The 17,102-nt window shown below is 42.1% G+C and overlaps 1 protein-coding gene across 1 annotated transcript in view; it reads right to left on the bottom strand.

The window, feature by feature from the left end:
* Nucleotides 1-17,102, bottom strand: part of DNAH8 (dynein axonemal heavy chain 8) — a 589,186-nt gene that overhangs the window by 442,585 nt on the left and 129,499 nt on the right. The window contains exons 16-19 of the mRNA XM_084624647.1: nucleotides 15,811-15,930; nucleotides 13,958-14,093; nucleotides 8,387-8,574; nucleotides 1,506-1,590 (exon numbers count right to left, since the gene is read on the bottom strand). Of these exons, the coding sequence (XP_084480773.1) occupies nucleotides 1,506-1,590; nucleotides 8,387-8,574; nucleotides 13,958-14,093; nucleotides 15,811-15,930 (529 nt within the window). The remainder of the gene's footprint in view (nucleotides 1-1,505; nucleotides 1,591-8,386; nucleotides 8,575-13,957; nucleotides 14,094-15,810; nucleotides 15,931-17,102) is intronic.

Genomic DNA, 17,102 nt, shown 5'->3' with positions numbered 1-17,102 from the left:
CCTGATATTCTATGATTCTATGATTCTATGAAATGCATAGACTAGTCAAAAAACTAAAATAACAGCACTTTGAAAGAATAAAATTACAGAGAATATATGTACATTGCAGGAAGTACCAAGAAGTAACAAAACACAAGTATGGGCTGAGAGGTGAGTGTGTCAGAGACTGTGTGTGTGCGTGTGTGTGTGTGTGTGTGTGAGAGAGAGACTGTGTGTGTATATGCTGGCTGCTGGGGAAGTCTGAGATCTGGTGAGTGCCTTAAAGAGACAGTGTATGAAGGCTCAGACTGCAGCAACTGCCAACAGCTCTCCAGCTCCTGAGCCCTGCCCCACCCCCAACCCTGGCTCCGTGGGGGTACATAGGTGTGGGGAGAGGGACAAACAAACAAACAAACAATCTGTGTGTGTGTGTGCGCGCACGCGCTGACTGCTGGGGAAGTCTATGACTAGGGCCCTACCAAATTCACGGTCCATTTTGGTCAATTCAGTGTCATAGGATTTTAAAAATCATAAATTTAATGATTTCAACTATTTAAATCTGAAATTTCACAGTGTTGTAACTGTAGGGGTCCTGACCCAAAAAAGGAGTTGTGGGGAGGTCGCAAGGTTCTTGTAGGGGGGTTGCAATACTGCTACCCTTACTTCTGCGCAGCTGCTGAAAAGCTGGAAAGCTGGAGAGTGGTGGCTGCTGGCCAGGAGCCCAGCTCTGAGGGCAAAGCTGCCACCAGCAGCTGCAAAGAAGTAAGGATGGCATGGTATGGTATTGCCATCCTTATTTCTGCGCTGCTGCCTGCAGAGCTGGGCCCCCAGTCAACAGCCGCCGCTCTCTGTCTGCCCAGCTCTGAAGGCAGTGCAGAAGTAAAGATGGTAATACCATAACCCCCCCCTAAAATAACTTTGTGACCCCCTTGCAACTCCCTTTTGGGTCAGGATCCGTAATTTGAGAAATGCTAGTCTTCCCAGTGAAATCTGTATAGTATAATGTAAAAGCACACAAGGCAGAGGGCAGGAGCAATGTGGCTGCAGATCTGGGAGAGGGGCACTTGAACACATGCCACAGTACATGCCTCTGCTAATCAAGTGTGTGTCACTTGATTCACTCCTGGGCGGCTGCGCAACCAGGCAGCTTAGAGGGAACACATCTCACCTGCAATATAAGGGGACTGGACTCAACGTCCTAGGAGGTCCCTTCCAGGCCTATGTTCCTATACTAAACACATACACTGCTTTGGCAATCTAAACAAGCCTCAAAGTGGGAGTAAGCAATCTTTATACTGGTATAAAGTGGCCTGACTGTAAATGAGAATCTGGCGCACTGTGTTATTCACTTGCTAAATCACAACATTACATAATCTGCGATGGGTCTCCCAGGCATTAGTGAGAATCAGTAAGATTATACTGTGCAGAACTGTTTAACTTGGAATCTTAATGTTAAGAAAATTACAAACAATTCTAAAGCTACACTAACTTCCAGTATATTCAAATAAAAATATATTTAGCATTACCAACCTTTCTCATTTTTGGTGCCATCAAATTTACGAACGCTGTTGGTATTTCCTGACACAAATCTTCGTAACATTGGAGAAGATTCTGTTAATATTAAAACATGACAATTTCATTAGCAATATTTTTTAAAATATTTTTCTTTATTGAAGATTTTCATAGAAGCAAACCAGTAGAAATAAAAAACAAATCATTATAATGGACATAAGAAAACAGGACAATGGTACAGAACATATTCCCCCTGAATGTTTCTAAATGCAAAATTTGACATGAACACTTACAATATTTATCTATTTGTTATCATCAATGAAAAACAGCAAGATTGTGTTTTCCTGTGTGAGTGCAAAAGAGAAAGAAAGAAGAAAAAGGATACTTCCCACCTCACATCTCCAGTCCCTATGCACATGTCCCAGTCAAAATACCAGTCCTTGTGCTTAGGAAGCACAAAACACCAGTCCTTGCTCAAGACTAGTACCAGAAGTGGCAGTAGCCTCCCCATAGGAAGCAGAGAGAGGCAGGGCCATGCCCTCTCCGACACTGAACTAGAGGCCCTAGTTCTTACATATAGTAAAGTTAAAACTCACTTCCTGCTATCAATCCAATTTTCAGCACCCTCCCATCCTGTCCCCATCTTCAACAAAAAACAAACAATCATGAAATTTCACACACTACATCTCATCCCAAAGGTAGAAGTTTTCTGGCAAATTTGAAACAAATCTCATAAGAAGTTAGGGGTTTCCCAATATTTAGTTTTCAGAGGTTTTCCTATTGCATTTTTGGCTCACGATATCTCTAAAACAGATTTACATAAAAATTCCAAACTGCTTCTCCAAAACTCCCTAACAAGTAGAAATGCCTTTGAAAAAGTAAACAAAAAGATTGCAGAGATATTTAAATATCACTAGAATATAAAACACACATATATACACTTAAAAACCCCACTAAAAGAATAGGCAGTTGTATTTTATGAAGGTGTATATACTTGTATCTTTTAAAGAATATATATAGTAATGCATGCATCTGTTTATCGCATGTTTTGCAAAGCATGCATTGCACATATGGGAGGACTGTCAGGTAGGAAACCACTTGTAGTGCTGTCAGATCCAGTCTAGAAGGAGATAAAAAGGGGAAAAATTACACGGGGAATTAGCATGTCTACATGGAAAACAAGAAGAAGGAAGTAAATATGCAGAGATGGGCAGTTGTCTGGGATAGAACAGGGTTCATTTCTGGGAAGCTAGCAAGATCCACCAGTGGCCATGCATACCTGAAAGGTCCAGTGAAGTCTATGCATGGTTTGTCAGGTCTGTAGGAGTCCCTAAAAGGCCTGCAAGGCATTCTGACACTACACAACCTTAAACATATTTAAGGAAATTCCCAAGCAAAAATATTAATTAACCTTGAGTACTGGTTTAAAGAACCAATTTTTTTTCAGCAAAAAAAAATTAAACATTTCAGTTTTCTAAAAGCAACCCACAAATATTAGGAAACTCAGAAATTCCTAAGTAAAGTTCTACTGAACAAAAAAACCTGTAACAAGCAAGGACCTGAAAACAACCTGAAATTTAGGTCAACTTTATTTATCTATCACACAGGTTAAGATTAAGATATTAGGATCTGATTCAGCATTATGTTACTTCAGTTTTAAATCAGTGCAACTCCATTCTGGATTGTTTTTTAATGGAGTTCGACTGACTTAACTCTGTTGTAATGCAGTACCAAATCAGTAAAAACTAGCCTGGGATATCTGGCCCCAGTATAAAGATGATCCTCTGATGCTGCACAGCCAGAATACAGACTCCAGCATTACTCCCCTCCTGTCTATTAGCAGCACAGGGGGCATGGCCAATAAAAAGGGAGAGGAAGAATGATTTTATGGTTAAGGCACTGGACTGAATTTGGGAGAACTCCATAATGTAAATCAGAACTCTTAACATTAAATGTTATACAGAGGCTTGGAAGGATTAGATTTTTATCAGTAAGTGTTGAGTTCAAAATATGCATATGAACTGACAAAAAAATCTCCATTGATAGTAATTAAAATTTACAGATACATACGAAGTAAGAAAAATGCTGCTTGAGAGCTTAGAGTTTGATGTAAAGATATTTATTTTGTACATTTTTATGTTTTGTAGACAATTTGTATTTCAAAGGATACAAAGGTTTAACTTTTTGAATTTTAACATCTTCTATCATTAAATAATTGTCTGTCTTGTACGGTTATCTGACACCCCTCCCATAATTTCCCACAACTGTGAAAATTTAAATAGAAAAAAATGCTTAAAAAGAAGAAGTTACTCAGCTTGTACAGTAACAACAGTTCTTTAAGATGTATGTCCCTATAGGTGCTCCACTGTAGGTGTGTCTGCGACCTGTGCTTCTGATCAGAGATCTTTGGTAGCAGTGTCCATTTGCCCCACACATGCATTCTCTCCTCCTTGTGTTCTGTCTCAAGGCTAACTAGCACTGCATGGGCAAACCATCCTCAGTCTCTTCTCGACCGCGGAGCCCTCACATTAAGAACTCTGAAGTAGAGGATAGGAGCATGGGTCATGGAGCACCAATAGATAGAGCCTTATGAATGAGAATGTGGATGGAATCGCAGAATCAAAACAACAATACAGAATCCAGTCACAGCCCCAGGGCTGGAGGAGGCTCTGCTGCCCTGCCCGTGGCCCCAGAACCGGAGGAGCTGTCTACCGTCCGTGGCCCCAGGGCCAGAGGAGCGCTCTGTTACCCCACTGCAGCCCCAAGAAACTCTCTGTCCCGCCCCAATGTAGCCCCAGGGCTGGAGGAGTGCTCTGTAACCCCACCACAGCCCCGCGGCCAGAGGAGTGCTATAACCACCCTGGCCATGGCCCTGGAGCAGCTCTCTGCCCCATCTGAAGCCCCTAGGAGCTCTCTGTGGTCCCCTCGCCCCCATTCCCCCCTCCCAACGTGGCCCCATGGCCGGAGGAGTGCTCTGCCACCCCATCGCAGCCCTGGGGCCAAAGGAGCTCTCTTCCCCCTGCCCCCGCAGCCCTAGGGCCGAGGAGTTCTCTGTTGTTCCACCATGGCCCCATGGTCATGACCCCGGGGATGAAGGAGGGCTCTGCCCTGCCCACAACCCCAGGAGAGCTCTCTGTTCTGGCCATGGCCGTGGGACTGAGGTGCTCTCTGGCCTGGCCACAACCACTGGTGCAAGTTGCTATCTGCCCCAGCCTTGGCCACAGGAGCCCTCTGCCATAGCCACAGCCGGGGCTGGAGGAACTCTCAGCGCCAGCCACAGCCCTGCGGGAACTCTCTTCCATGGATTCGGCCATGGGGGCAGAGGAGCAATCTGTCCCAGTCACTGCCACAGGGCCAGAGAAGTGCTCTGCCACCCTGGCCACAAGTACAGTTTATGTACTCTTTGGCTAGGTGGCCTGGCGACAGGGAGATGCATGCCATCTACTGCCTCACTGCAGCTAAGAGAAAAGGAGTACTTGTGGCACCTTAGAGACTATCCGATGAAGTGAACTGTAGCTCACGAAAGCTCATGCTCAAATAAATTTGTTAGTCTCTAAGGTGCCACAAGTACTCCTTTTCTTTTTGCGAATACAGACTAACACGGCTGCTACTCTGAAACCTGTCATACTGCAGCTAAGAGAACTCCATTGCGGCAAAACCATCCACTATGTACTGCACATTATCCAGAGTCACTACCCTTCTTAGCAAAAGTCGATTAATGGCCCTGCATACTTGCATTACAACAGTTCCGACACTGGATTCACCAACTCTAGATTGATTCCCCACTGACTGGTAGCAGTTTGGCATTGCACACTTCCAAAGAGCAATCACCACTCACTTCTCCACTGTCAGAGCAAGTCTCTTTTTAGTATTGCTCTGCTTCAGGGCTGGGGAAAGCTCTTCACAAAGCTCCTAGAAAGTGGCCTTCTGCATTCAAAAGTTCTACAGCCACTGCTCATTATCCCATACCTGCAGAATGATGCGATTCCATCAGTCAGTGCTTGTTTCCCAGAACCAGAAATGGCACTCCACCATGTTCAGCTGCTGTACAACTACCAGCAGCAACTGGAAATTGTTTAATTCTATGGCTTGCAGCAGGACTGCTTGAATTACATTGCAATGTTTCACTCAGTGGTTCCTGTCTCAGCTCTGGAAATACTGCAGGATAAGGTGTGAGGTATTTGTAATGCTCACCACAAGAGTGCACAGCTGAGTGCGGACCATGCTTCTCGGGCTATGGCATATGCATGGCTAAGCCAGGCTTTTGTAAAAAAGCATGAGAAAGTATGTGTTGTTTACCATTGATATCAGGGTAGGGAGAGAGGGAGGGAGGAAGGAAACTGCATCATGGAAGGCTGAAGCCATATTCCCATTCCCCCCTGCGACAATATTTTGGTACCATGAGGCGTTGCAAACCCTTCCTAAAACCACCTGCAGCTAGTTATACTGTGGCATAGCTACTCATGGTGCACTGCTGTGCATTGATGCAAGCACTGCTAGTGAGAACACACCCCATTGACACAATGGGCGTGGTGTGGACATACATAACCAACTTAATTACTGTGGCAGCTGGATCTCAATTTACATTAAGTCAACTTAACTTTGTAGCATAGACGTGCCTTGTGAGTGTGCATCTGATGTTAGGAAGGCTACTGGGAAGGAAGCGCAACACTTAAATCCTGGTCTTTTTATCTTCGATTGGCCATTGAAGTATTTTCCACATAGGCATTTCCTGGTATTGGTTCCTATCTAAAATCTTAACTATGTAACTATATACAGGCTAACTAAATCTAGATGTGTTAAAAACTTGGCATTTAGTTCGTCTAAGAAGGATCTGGACCAATGATCCAGAGAGCTTGCTAAACAGTCACTGACAGCAGTTGGAACAAACTGAAGCAGGTGAAGCACCACACATACGTCTTTTTTAGCCTTGCCTGTAGAACTTTTAGGAACAGAGAAGTGAGGAGAAAGGCGCGCAAGTGCTCCAACGGGCACTGCTAGCTACGTTTCTGACATTAAAGCAGCACCAGTCAGTGCATCCCATGAATGGGATTATGTAGAGGCCACTAGAAGAAGTGAATGTACAATAATTTTACTTCACTGAACAAGTCATGTGCAGTAGTCATAAAATTATTACATCTCAGTATTTTCAGGTTATTACATAGCATCACCATATCCATCACAATGAGGACGTACACAAAACAAAACAAAAAAAGGTATGGAGAAGATTGACTGACCATTTCTATTTTCATAGATCTTAAGGTCAGAAGGGACTCTGATCTCTTGCATACAAGAGACCATTACGTTTCACCTAGTTACCCCAAAACTGAGCCCAATAAATTGTGTTTGACTAAGGGATAGCTTCCAAAAAGGCATCCAGTCATAATTTGATGACATTAAGAGATGGAGAACCCTCCACTTCTCTTGGTAGTTTGTTCCAGTGATTAATCAACCTCATGGTTAGAAATGTGTGCCTAATTTTTAATGTTAATTTATCTGGTGTCATCTTCCAGCCACTGGTTCTTGTTACCTCTCCTTCTGCTCGATTAAAGAGCCCTTTAGTACCCAGTATTTTCCTCCCATAAAGGAGCTTGGACACTGTAATTAAGTCACCTCTCAATCCTCTTTTTGATAAATTAAACAGATTGAACTCCATAAGACTTTCACTCGAAGGCATTTTCTCCAGCCTATGTATCATTTCTCATAATCTCAGGAACAGAAGGATATTCAATTAAATTGATAGGCTGCACATTTAAAATTAATAAAATGAGATACTTTTTCACAGTACTTAATTAGCTAGTGGAACTCACTGCCATAAGATATCACGGAGGCAAAAAAATTAGCAAGATTAAAAGAAGGTTATTCATTTATATGGATAATCAGAACACCCATAATTAAAATAGTAAGGATTAAAAACAAAAGAAGATTTTTTAGAAGGGTTATACACACACACTTGCTTCAGGGCATAAGGAAAACTCTAACCAAAGTCACGAAGAAACTTTCTCTATTGGCAAGGTTCTTTGAACCTTCTCTGAAGCATCCATTACTAGATACCATTGGAAATAGCCTTCTGAACCACGGGTCTTATCCAGAATGGCAATTCCTATATTAAGTAAAATCAGCTATCTGGCATCCTCTCCTACTTCTCCACAGTCTTTTATCCTATGAAAAAGCTCTCTATTATCTCTTCCCTTTTTCCCTATCCTCACCTTAATTCAGGCCTAAAATCTAGATGTCTTAATGCTGAAACTTGAATGGACTGTTTCCCTGTCTGCAGGCATTCCTCACTGTGTTCTTCATATGCTACTGTACAAATGATTATAAAGCTTTCCAGATTGTATTGCATAATCCACAGTACAGTAGTGCTCTGATAATTCAAAGAAAGATGACACAGCCTAGTGCACTATGGACCAACACTGAGAAAGTTCGGCCCAAGATCAGAATTAAGGTAAGAAAGATCAGGGAGCTGCAACCAAAATAGAGGAGAGGGAGAAAGAGGCTCTGGAAAATTGCAATGAATGAAGATAAATACCCCCTCCTACTCATGTGTCCCACCAAATCCATTCTCTCTATATTAAATTATATGCTCCCCAATCTTACCACTCACACAAGCAGACAAAACCTTCCAAATACCAAATTTCCCCTTAACACAAAAACACCTCAGTTGTCAAACTGTCTTATTCACCAACCTTTTTCCTGAAAATTGGTGATAAGCCAAAGAAAGATTTCCCATTTTCTATTTTAAAAAAAATCTGGCTCCTCTTAATTAACATTACTGATATAGAGTCAGGACTCAAAATGTGGTATTAAAAGACCAGTATGCAGAGTATGGCACTATAATCTAGACAATAATAGTTATTTCTTTTAAAAAGAAATGGTGGTTTTTTTAACTTACCTCCAGATACAATTTGTTTGTCTTCAGAATATTTTCCATTTTTACTACCCTCTTTGCTTGCTCTGGTACTTCCAGACCCATCTTTATCATACACTTAGTCTCTCGGACAATCTCTAGAATTTTGGGATCAAAATTAACAAGCAACTTCCCAGTTTCAGGATGACGTACCAGTAGTGTAGCTTGTAATGCTGCAAGTAAATTAAAGTATATTTTAAAATAAATATTCATAACAAACTATCTGTTGTTTCTATTGTATAATGAGTCCTTATTAGACTTGAGAAAATGTGAATGATTGGGCATGAAGCAGTTATGGGCTCAATCCTGCAAGGACTTGAGCACCTTCAGGAGTTGCTCAATATCTTGCAGGAACAAGTCCAAGAAGAAGATAATACTGAGATAGGAAGATTAAGGAAAAACAAAGCCAAATAAAACCCAAAATGTAAGGATAGAAAAATCCATTCCTGCAATCAGACCACACATGTGGGCACTTTTTTCCATGAGGAGTTCTGTGGGCTCCATGCGAGCACAAAATTCTACTTGCTTGGATCCATTTTCAGAGTTAAAGCCCAGTGGTTTGTTCTATTTTCTGTCTCTGATAGCAACCTATATGATCAAAGTTGATGATAGTGTGAACTTCAGTCCAGCAGACAAAGGTATAACAAGAACCAATGACTGGAAGTTGAAGCTAAATAAATTCAGACTAGAAATATGGCACAACATTTTAACAGTGAGGTAATTAAACACTGGAACAGCCTACACCGGAAATGTTTAAATCAAGATTGGATGTTTTTCTAAAATATATGCTCTAGTTCAAGCACAGCTATTGGACTGGAAGCAGAAATTAATATAGAGAAGCGCTATTGTTTGCGCTATGCAGGAGATCAGGCTAGACCAGCGGTTCTCAAATTGTTGGTCAGGACCCCAAAGCGGGTCATGACCCTGTTTTAATGGGATCACCAGGGTTGGCATTAGACTTGCTGAGGGCCAAAGCTGAAGCCTGAGCCCCACTGCCCAGATCCGAAGCCAAAAACGAGCCCCACCACCGAGGGTCAAAGCCCAAGGGCTTCAGCCCTGGGTGGCAGGGATCAGGTTACAAGCCCCCTGCCTGAAGCTGAAGCCCTTGGGCTTCAGCTTTGCTCATGCCCAGGATGGTGGGGCTCGGGCGTTGGCTTTCCCCCACCTGGGGCGGTGGGGCTTGGGACTGCAGGGCTCAGGACGGCTCAGGCTTCAGTCCCCCATTCTGGGGTCGTGTAGTAATTTTTGTTGTCAGAAGGAAATCATGCTGCAATGAAGATTGAGAACACTTGGGCTAGATGATCACAATGATCCTTCCTGGGCTTAAAATATATGACTATGAATCAGGACACCTCAACATGGTTTAGAGGCATTTAAAGTATGTTGAGGTGCCCTGATTCATAGTCATATATTTAAGCCCAGTTAATTGTTGCTTTCATGTTGCACCATATCTATAATATGATTGTAAGCTTTTTCAGAGCAGGATCCATTTGGTTAAGCATGTGCTTAAGTCTTTGTAAGATCGGGGCCTTCCATTGTAATCTCTTCAGAGATGACTGGTTTGTTTTATGGTGCCTAACACACTTTTGGAAACTCGGTAAACAAACAAATTAATAATAATGTTTTAATTGCTAAAAAGTCATGTTATCTTATATCTGGAAGATTTTCTTTTACATATTACTACTTTAGCTAGTTGTACTATAATTCCTATTCAATATAACCTACATAACTAAAAATGTAATGTAATACTAAGATAATTATGCTCAGGGCTGGCCCACAACATTTTGGCACCTGAGGCGGGGAGCTCAAATGATGCCCCCATGCCCCCTTGCTTGGGCCAAAACTTTGAAACGTTTCAATTCTGCCTTTTTCCTGTTCTACTCCTCTCATGGTATGCTCTGCTACCTACCCCAATAAAGGAGAACTAACAACTTAAAATGCCTTGTTCAAAAATTTGAAGTAACACTTAACTTTCACATGTGTCTGAAGAAGTGGGTATTCACCCATGAAAGCTTATGTTCCAATACATCTGTTAGTCTATAAGGTGCCACGGGACGCTTTGCCACTTAACTTTCAAACGCATGAACAGCAAATATAACTTTTCTTGTCTGCATAGTAAACACTGGCATTTTTATCTGTTTGAATAATCAAAGTGGTGCTTTCCGTGCCTTCTTGGTTGCAAAGATTTGAACTGCTTCCTGCTGAAGGTCCACAGTCTGGGCCAGCTCATGCTCTGTTGAGATGGTTGCAAGGCCGACCAACCTCTCCTGTGTCATTGTGGAGCGTAGATGTGTTTTTATTAAATTCAGCTTGGAGAAGCTGCGTTCTCCACTGGCAACTGATACAGGAAGTGTTAGAAGTATGCCCAGAGCAACAAAACCGTTTGGAAAGAGGGTGATCATCTTATTTGTGCACATATATTCCAGAACAGCCTTTGAAGTTGATCCTGCTGAAATGTATCTTGAAAGGGCTTTCAGTTCATCACCTAAATCACTTGCATCAATATCGTGCACGTCATCATGTGTCAACAATGTCTCTAGTGCCCAGCATTGCTGGTGAGGTCTTCTTCAGGTATAGTGAGGAGTTTTGGAATATTATACAACATCTCAAATATACTGCTGTGTTCCTTGCACTGCATGAAATGTTCTTTAACTGACTATATTGCACAATGTAGCACCTGGTTAAAAAATTCAACTTTGAATTGTTGTTTGGGGTCTCTTATGGAATTATTCCGTGTCTCATAATCAAAATGTCTTCTTCTTCGGTGACTCTTGTATTCTTGAATGCGTGGGAAAATAGCTTCAGTGTGAAGTTCCTGTGCCAACTTCTGTGCACTCTTCAAAACATTTTGAAATCCCTCATCTGACCGGTAAGACTGTAGGTATGACTTTGCTCTGTCCAGTTGTTCCATTGCTCCAGATATATCAAGGTCAACGCCTTGGAGTCTCTTGCTTACAACATTTATTTCAAACAGTATGTCATGCCACAACACTAAGCCACACAGAAATTTGAAGTTATATATGTTTCTGGTGATTCCATTTCCCGCTGCCACTGTTCCCCCACGAACAGTTCCTGTCATAGCATTATCCTCCATAATGGCAACTATGGCAACATCTATCTTCTCAATTTGGTGTTTGATAGGCTTTGTTGCCTCCACTCGACTTTCCCATCGTGTGGCACTCCGTGGTTTCAGTGTCAGAGAGGATGTTCCCAGATGTTGCTTCAAAATTTGACATTGATGAGTTGATGCAGAGAAAAATACATAGATGCTTTGAATTACATTAAAAAATTCAGCAGCCTCACTGGAAGTTGATGCTGCATTATTGACCACCAAGTTCCGTGAATGAGAACTGTGTGGGACAAAAAAAGCTCGAGGGTTTAACTCTTGGATCCGTGTCTGCACTCCTTTGTTCTTTCCTCTCATGTTGGCTCCATTATCGTAGCTCTGACCTCTCATGTCAGCTATCGCAATTCCCATATCTTCCAGCTTTTTAGGAAGCTCACTTGTCATACCAGCTTCTGTAGTATCATCAATGTCAATAAATTCTAGAAAATGCTCTCTGACAGTCACCATTGCCAGGACATTTTCACTAGGTTCTCTTGTTGTTACAAAACACACCATTAAAGTCATTTGTTCCGTATCCCTGATGTCAGGTGTGCAGTCCACAAGAACAGAGTAATATCTTGCTGACTTCGGATCTAACACAAACTTCTGCTTGACTTTTGTTGCCAGTAACTGTATGATCTCATTTTGAATTGTTTTTCCAAGGTAGTGTGTGGGTGGTGACTCTTCTTAGATGCTCCTGGAATACAGCATCAAACTCAGTCATCAGCTCCACAATTTTAATGAAGTTTCCTTTGTTTGGCACATACAGCTGATCTGAAGTGCCACACAGTGCTAGGTTTTGGGTAGCAAGCATTCTCACCATAGCAATGAGCCTTTTCAGAACATTTTGCCAGTAAAGAGACTCTGATGCAATCTTCTCTTGAGGCGGATCATCTATGGTGGCCTTTAACCTTAGTCTCATCTCAAGCTCTTTCCACCTATGGAATGCTCTCTGGTGATTTGCTACCTTCTCATGGCATGCCAGATTTCTAACCAGATTTTTCCAGTCCTTTGTTCCTGTAGAACCCAATGTGGCTGGAACATTAGACTGGAAGAGTTGGCAACAAAAACAGTATGCAGCATTCTGGGGTTCTGAGTACATAAGCCATGGCCTCTCCACTTTGTCACCATTGGGGATTTCACGCCAGTAATGTGTTGAATGGAAATGTCTATTTTCATTGTCTTTGGGGAACATGAAGTTTTTCACTTGCTGTGGCCAAGGCAGTACAAGGAAGTCCCTCAGGCTACTGCTCAAATGGGTCCACAGTCCTGGATCATCTAGACTTAAGGAACTAAACTCAGCAGCAGCTGTTTCTTGCGCCTCCACCACACTCTTCTCTGATCTACACACTTTTCTTCAGGAGTGTGTGTGGTTACATCCATTTGAGATGGAGATATGGATGCTGCAGTAGCTGCCAGGTCACCTGCACTCTGACTAACTGGAAGATGAGGCATCTCCTCACCACTCACATCCTCACTGGGGCCGGAAGGCTCACCATTAACATTTGTGTCTGTGTATCTCAGGAGAGCTCCTTCCTGTTTAGCTAGAAAAGCTTCCTTTGCTTTCTTTCTTTTTCTGACTGCTGCCCCAGAGAGGCATTTTCTTCTTTCACTTATGACTGCTGTTCTGTGCCAGCTATAGTGGCTCTCAACACTCAGTTGAAGGGGACAAATAAGCAGGCTGGTAGCAGGGGCTGAGTGAGGGAAGAGATCAGTGTCTTAAGGGCCTAACTGGCTCCTACTACTTCGGTTGACTGCCTGTTCTCCTCAAGTGGGTTCAGGGAAGCAGCAGGAAACAGGAAGCTCCTTGAGAAGCTGGTGTTAATCAGTCCAGGCTCCTGGGGATGCTAGAGAAGTGCATAAGAGGTTCCTCCTCCTCTCTCTCCCTGCCTGCTGCTTTCTGTTATTCCCTCTCGCCTTTTCTCCTGCCTGCCTATTATGTCTCTTGTGCCCTCCTTCCTCCAACACAGCACTCCATCATCTCTGTGCATCTAGAGCAGAGAGAATACATATGCACCAGCAGCAGACATAATTTTCTACACTCTGGGTCCTAGTGGTGCCCCCCCCCAACAGTCTGGCACCTGAGGCGGCTGCCTTAGTTCGCCTCCTGGTAAGGCCAGCCCTGATTATGCTTTACAAATAAATCAATCATTGGCCTCACCCTGCAAGTAGTTCTGTATTGTAAACCTCTTCACCCACACAGTGGTCCACTGAAGTCATTCGGAGGCAGGGGTCTGTGCTATCATGTATACTTGCAGGAGCAAGACTATCATTTGCACATTTTAAAGGCTAAAATACTAAAAACATATTTAAGTTGATTTTCTATAAATCTAGCAGTTGTCAACAACATATAAGAACAAACTGCAATAAAACATTATAACAGGCAGAACAAGGCTGATGTGAAAAACTTACACACATTTATTAGAAGTCTTACATACCTAACTACTCACCATATTGTAGCTGTGAAATTTCCTTCACCCAAGCCATGTGATAAAGTACCTCAAATTCCACCAATACATAGGAAATTTTATTGAATAATCGAACCACCGCTTTACCTTCTGGACTTGTCAAGATATCTGAATGTTTCTATTAAAACATTACAAATTAAAATTATAAACATATCAAACAGCAGTTTAACTTGATGTCAAATGAAAATTGTTTAAAATGATTTACTATGAATTTTTGAAGCTTTAAATCTCAAATTAAATTTATATTTAAAGCATGCTATCAAGTAGAGTATGATCCAAATGTATGGCCTGCTGAAATCAATAGGAGATTGACCTAAGTAATAATTAAAAAAAACCTCTGCATTTTTAAAGACTACATTAAAAAGTGACAACTTTATTGTGCAAAGAACTTATAACTTCTGTTGAAATGGATACTCGGCACTACTCAGGATTTGGATTAATCTGAATAAAGGAGATTTTTGAGGCTAAACACACACAAATTTCACTTTTATTATTTCTTTAAATAATTACATGAAAAGCAATTAAACTTTTCAAATTGTAAATAATTTGGATTACAAAAAATGTCACATACAAAGTTATTAAGCAAATATCAAGGTGCTATGTTTTTTTAATTTGATTGAGAACTTTCATTATATTATTTGAAAACCAAACAGGATAGCACCTTGCTAGATGATGGGCAGAGCATAAGTCCTTCCTTACTGACTGGTCTCATCCTGCCTCATAGGTGCTATTGATTGGAATGATGAAATATATCTTCAAATAATACTTCATTCAAAGACCTGAAAACATTTACTCGGTTCTCTGAAAACAGCTGCTCACTGTGTAGCAGCAGTCGAAAGGTTAACAGAATGTTAGGAACCATTATGAAAGGAATAGATAAGACGACGTATCATAATTCCATTATATAAATCCATGGTACACCCGCACCTTGAATACTACATGCAGTTCTGGTCACTGCACCTCAACAAAATATATTAGAATTGGGAAAAGGACAGAGAAGAGAAAAAAAAATTGGGGATATGGAACAGCTTCCATATGAGAAGACATAAAAAAGACTGTGACTGCACACTTGGAAAAGAGACAACTAAGAGGGAATATTAGAGGTCTATAAAATCATAAGTGGTGTGGAGAAAGTGAATGAGGAAGAGTTATTCACATAACACAAGAACCACTGGCTACATGGAGGGTCACCCAATGAAGTTAATAGACAGCAAGTACTTCTTCACACAATGCATGGTCAACCTGTGGAACTCGTTGCTAGGGGATGTTGTGAAGACCAAAAGTATAACTGGGTTCAATAAAGAATTAGACAAGTTCCTGAAGGATAGGTCCATCAATGGCTATTAGCCAAGATGGTCAGGGGTGTAACCCAGTGCTCTGGCTGCCCCTTTGCCTCTGACTGCCAGAAGCTGGGGCTGGATGAGAGGAGATGGATCACTCAATTGCCCTGCTCTGCTCATTCCCTGTGAAGCGTCTGGTACCAGCAACTGTCAGAAGACAGGATATTAGGCTAGGTGGACCATTGGTCTGTCCCAGTATGGCGATTCTTCCGTTCTTATGACTGCATTTCCAATAATTCAATGCCTGCTACCACGATGCTGGAGCACTTGTTTAATACTGAGTCAAATACTACCACTTCCTGAATCCCCAGAAGTGCTTCTTGTGGAACCAGTGTTTTCCTAGCAATTTTACATCCAAATACTGATGTTGCTTCACACATGAGAAGTGACAAGTTCAGAGTCAAAGGTGGTCTTGTCACTGGATCACAAGTAAACCAAGTATGGATTGTTTATGAAATATATAATTTTTTCTCACATCAGTAATGATCAACTTACATAGAAAAAGTTGATTGGTTCACTTATCCGCCGGAAAAGCTGCCTCACCCACAGTATCTTTCCTGCTACAGGGGGCATGTTTCGGGCAAGAGGAGGGTCATCTTTTTGAGCCTGATAAAGCTAAAATAAATTCACTATTAGTAAATGCAAGGCTATAAAATTGTTGAAAAATTAAAATGGTTTTCTCTAATATTTCAGATTAATATCTCTTCCCTAACCAAAATGTAGGGAGATGATGGAGCTTCCAGCAATGCTTTCTTCACTAAAATAATAATATATTTGGAACAGATATAGCTTCTGCATGGAATTAAATGCCCAAATTGTTAAGAGAAATGGCTGGGGGCCTTCCTCCATGGGTTCGCTGGAGTTATACCCAGTGGGACCCCTGGTGCTGGTCAAACTCATGAAGATGGGGCCTGAAGATGATCCAGAGGCCTTTCTTGAAACTTTTGAATGGGTGGCAAGAGCAGCACACTGGCCACTGTAGCAATAGGCAGACTTACTGGCCCCACACTTGACCAGGACAACAGAAGCTGCCTATCATGGACTAGACCCAATGCCCAAGTCAAAGCATCCATTTTAGACTCATTGGATATCCCAGAAACGTTCCACCAGCAATTTCATGAAGAACGATATTTCTCAGGGGCCCAGAAACTGCAGGACTTGTGCCAGCAGTGGCTAAAACCCAAGACAAGGACAGGGTTTCTACTGGCTGAAATGATTTTGCTTGAACAATTTACTCAGTTACACCCAGGCGGTGGAAAAAGGACTGAGACTTACGGCACTGGCCCAAGACAGTAGCCAAAGCAATCCAATTAATGGAGAGGTATAAGGTGGCTGGGACAGATCATAGAATCATAGAACCATAGAATATCAGGGTTGGAAGGGACCCCTGAAGGTCATCTAGTCCAACCCCCTGCTCGAAGCAGGACCAATTCCCAGTTAAATCATCCCAGCCAGGGCTTTGTCAAGCCTGACCTTAAAATCCTCTAAGGAAGGAGATTCTACCACCTCCCTAGGTAACGCATTCCAGTGTTTCACCACCCTCTTAGTGAAAAAGTTTTTCCTAATATCCAATCTAAACCTCCCCCACTGCAACTTGAGACCATTACTCCTCGTTCTGTCAGCAGCACGAGGAGTAATGCAGCAACATCTATGGAGGAACCCTTGTAATGAAGGAATCGGCTCCAGGTAATGGGAAACCTGGCAGGACTGGGGGTGTCAATGGCCTGAAGAAGAGCTCCTCCTGGGTTCTCCCTCACAAGGGTTCAAGAGGTCCACTTCACGTCAAC

This window comes from Lepidochelys olivacea (assembly GCF_965140295.1).
Source record: "Lepidochelys olivacea isolate rLepOli2 genome assembly, chromosome: 3".
NCBI lineage: Eukaryota > Metazoa > Chordata > Testudines > Cheloniidae > Lepidochelys > Lepidochelys olivacea.
This window is presented reverse-complemented; position numbering and strand designations above follow the sequence as displayed.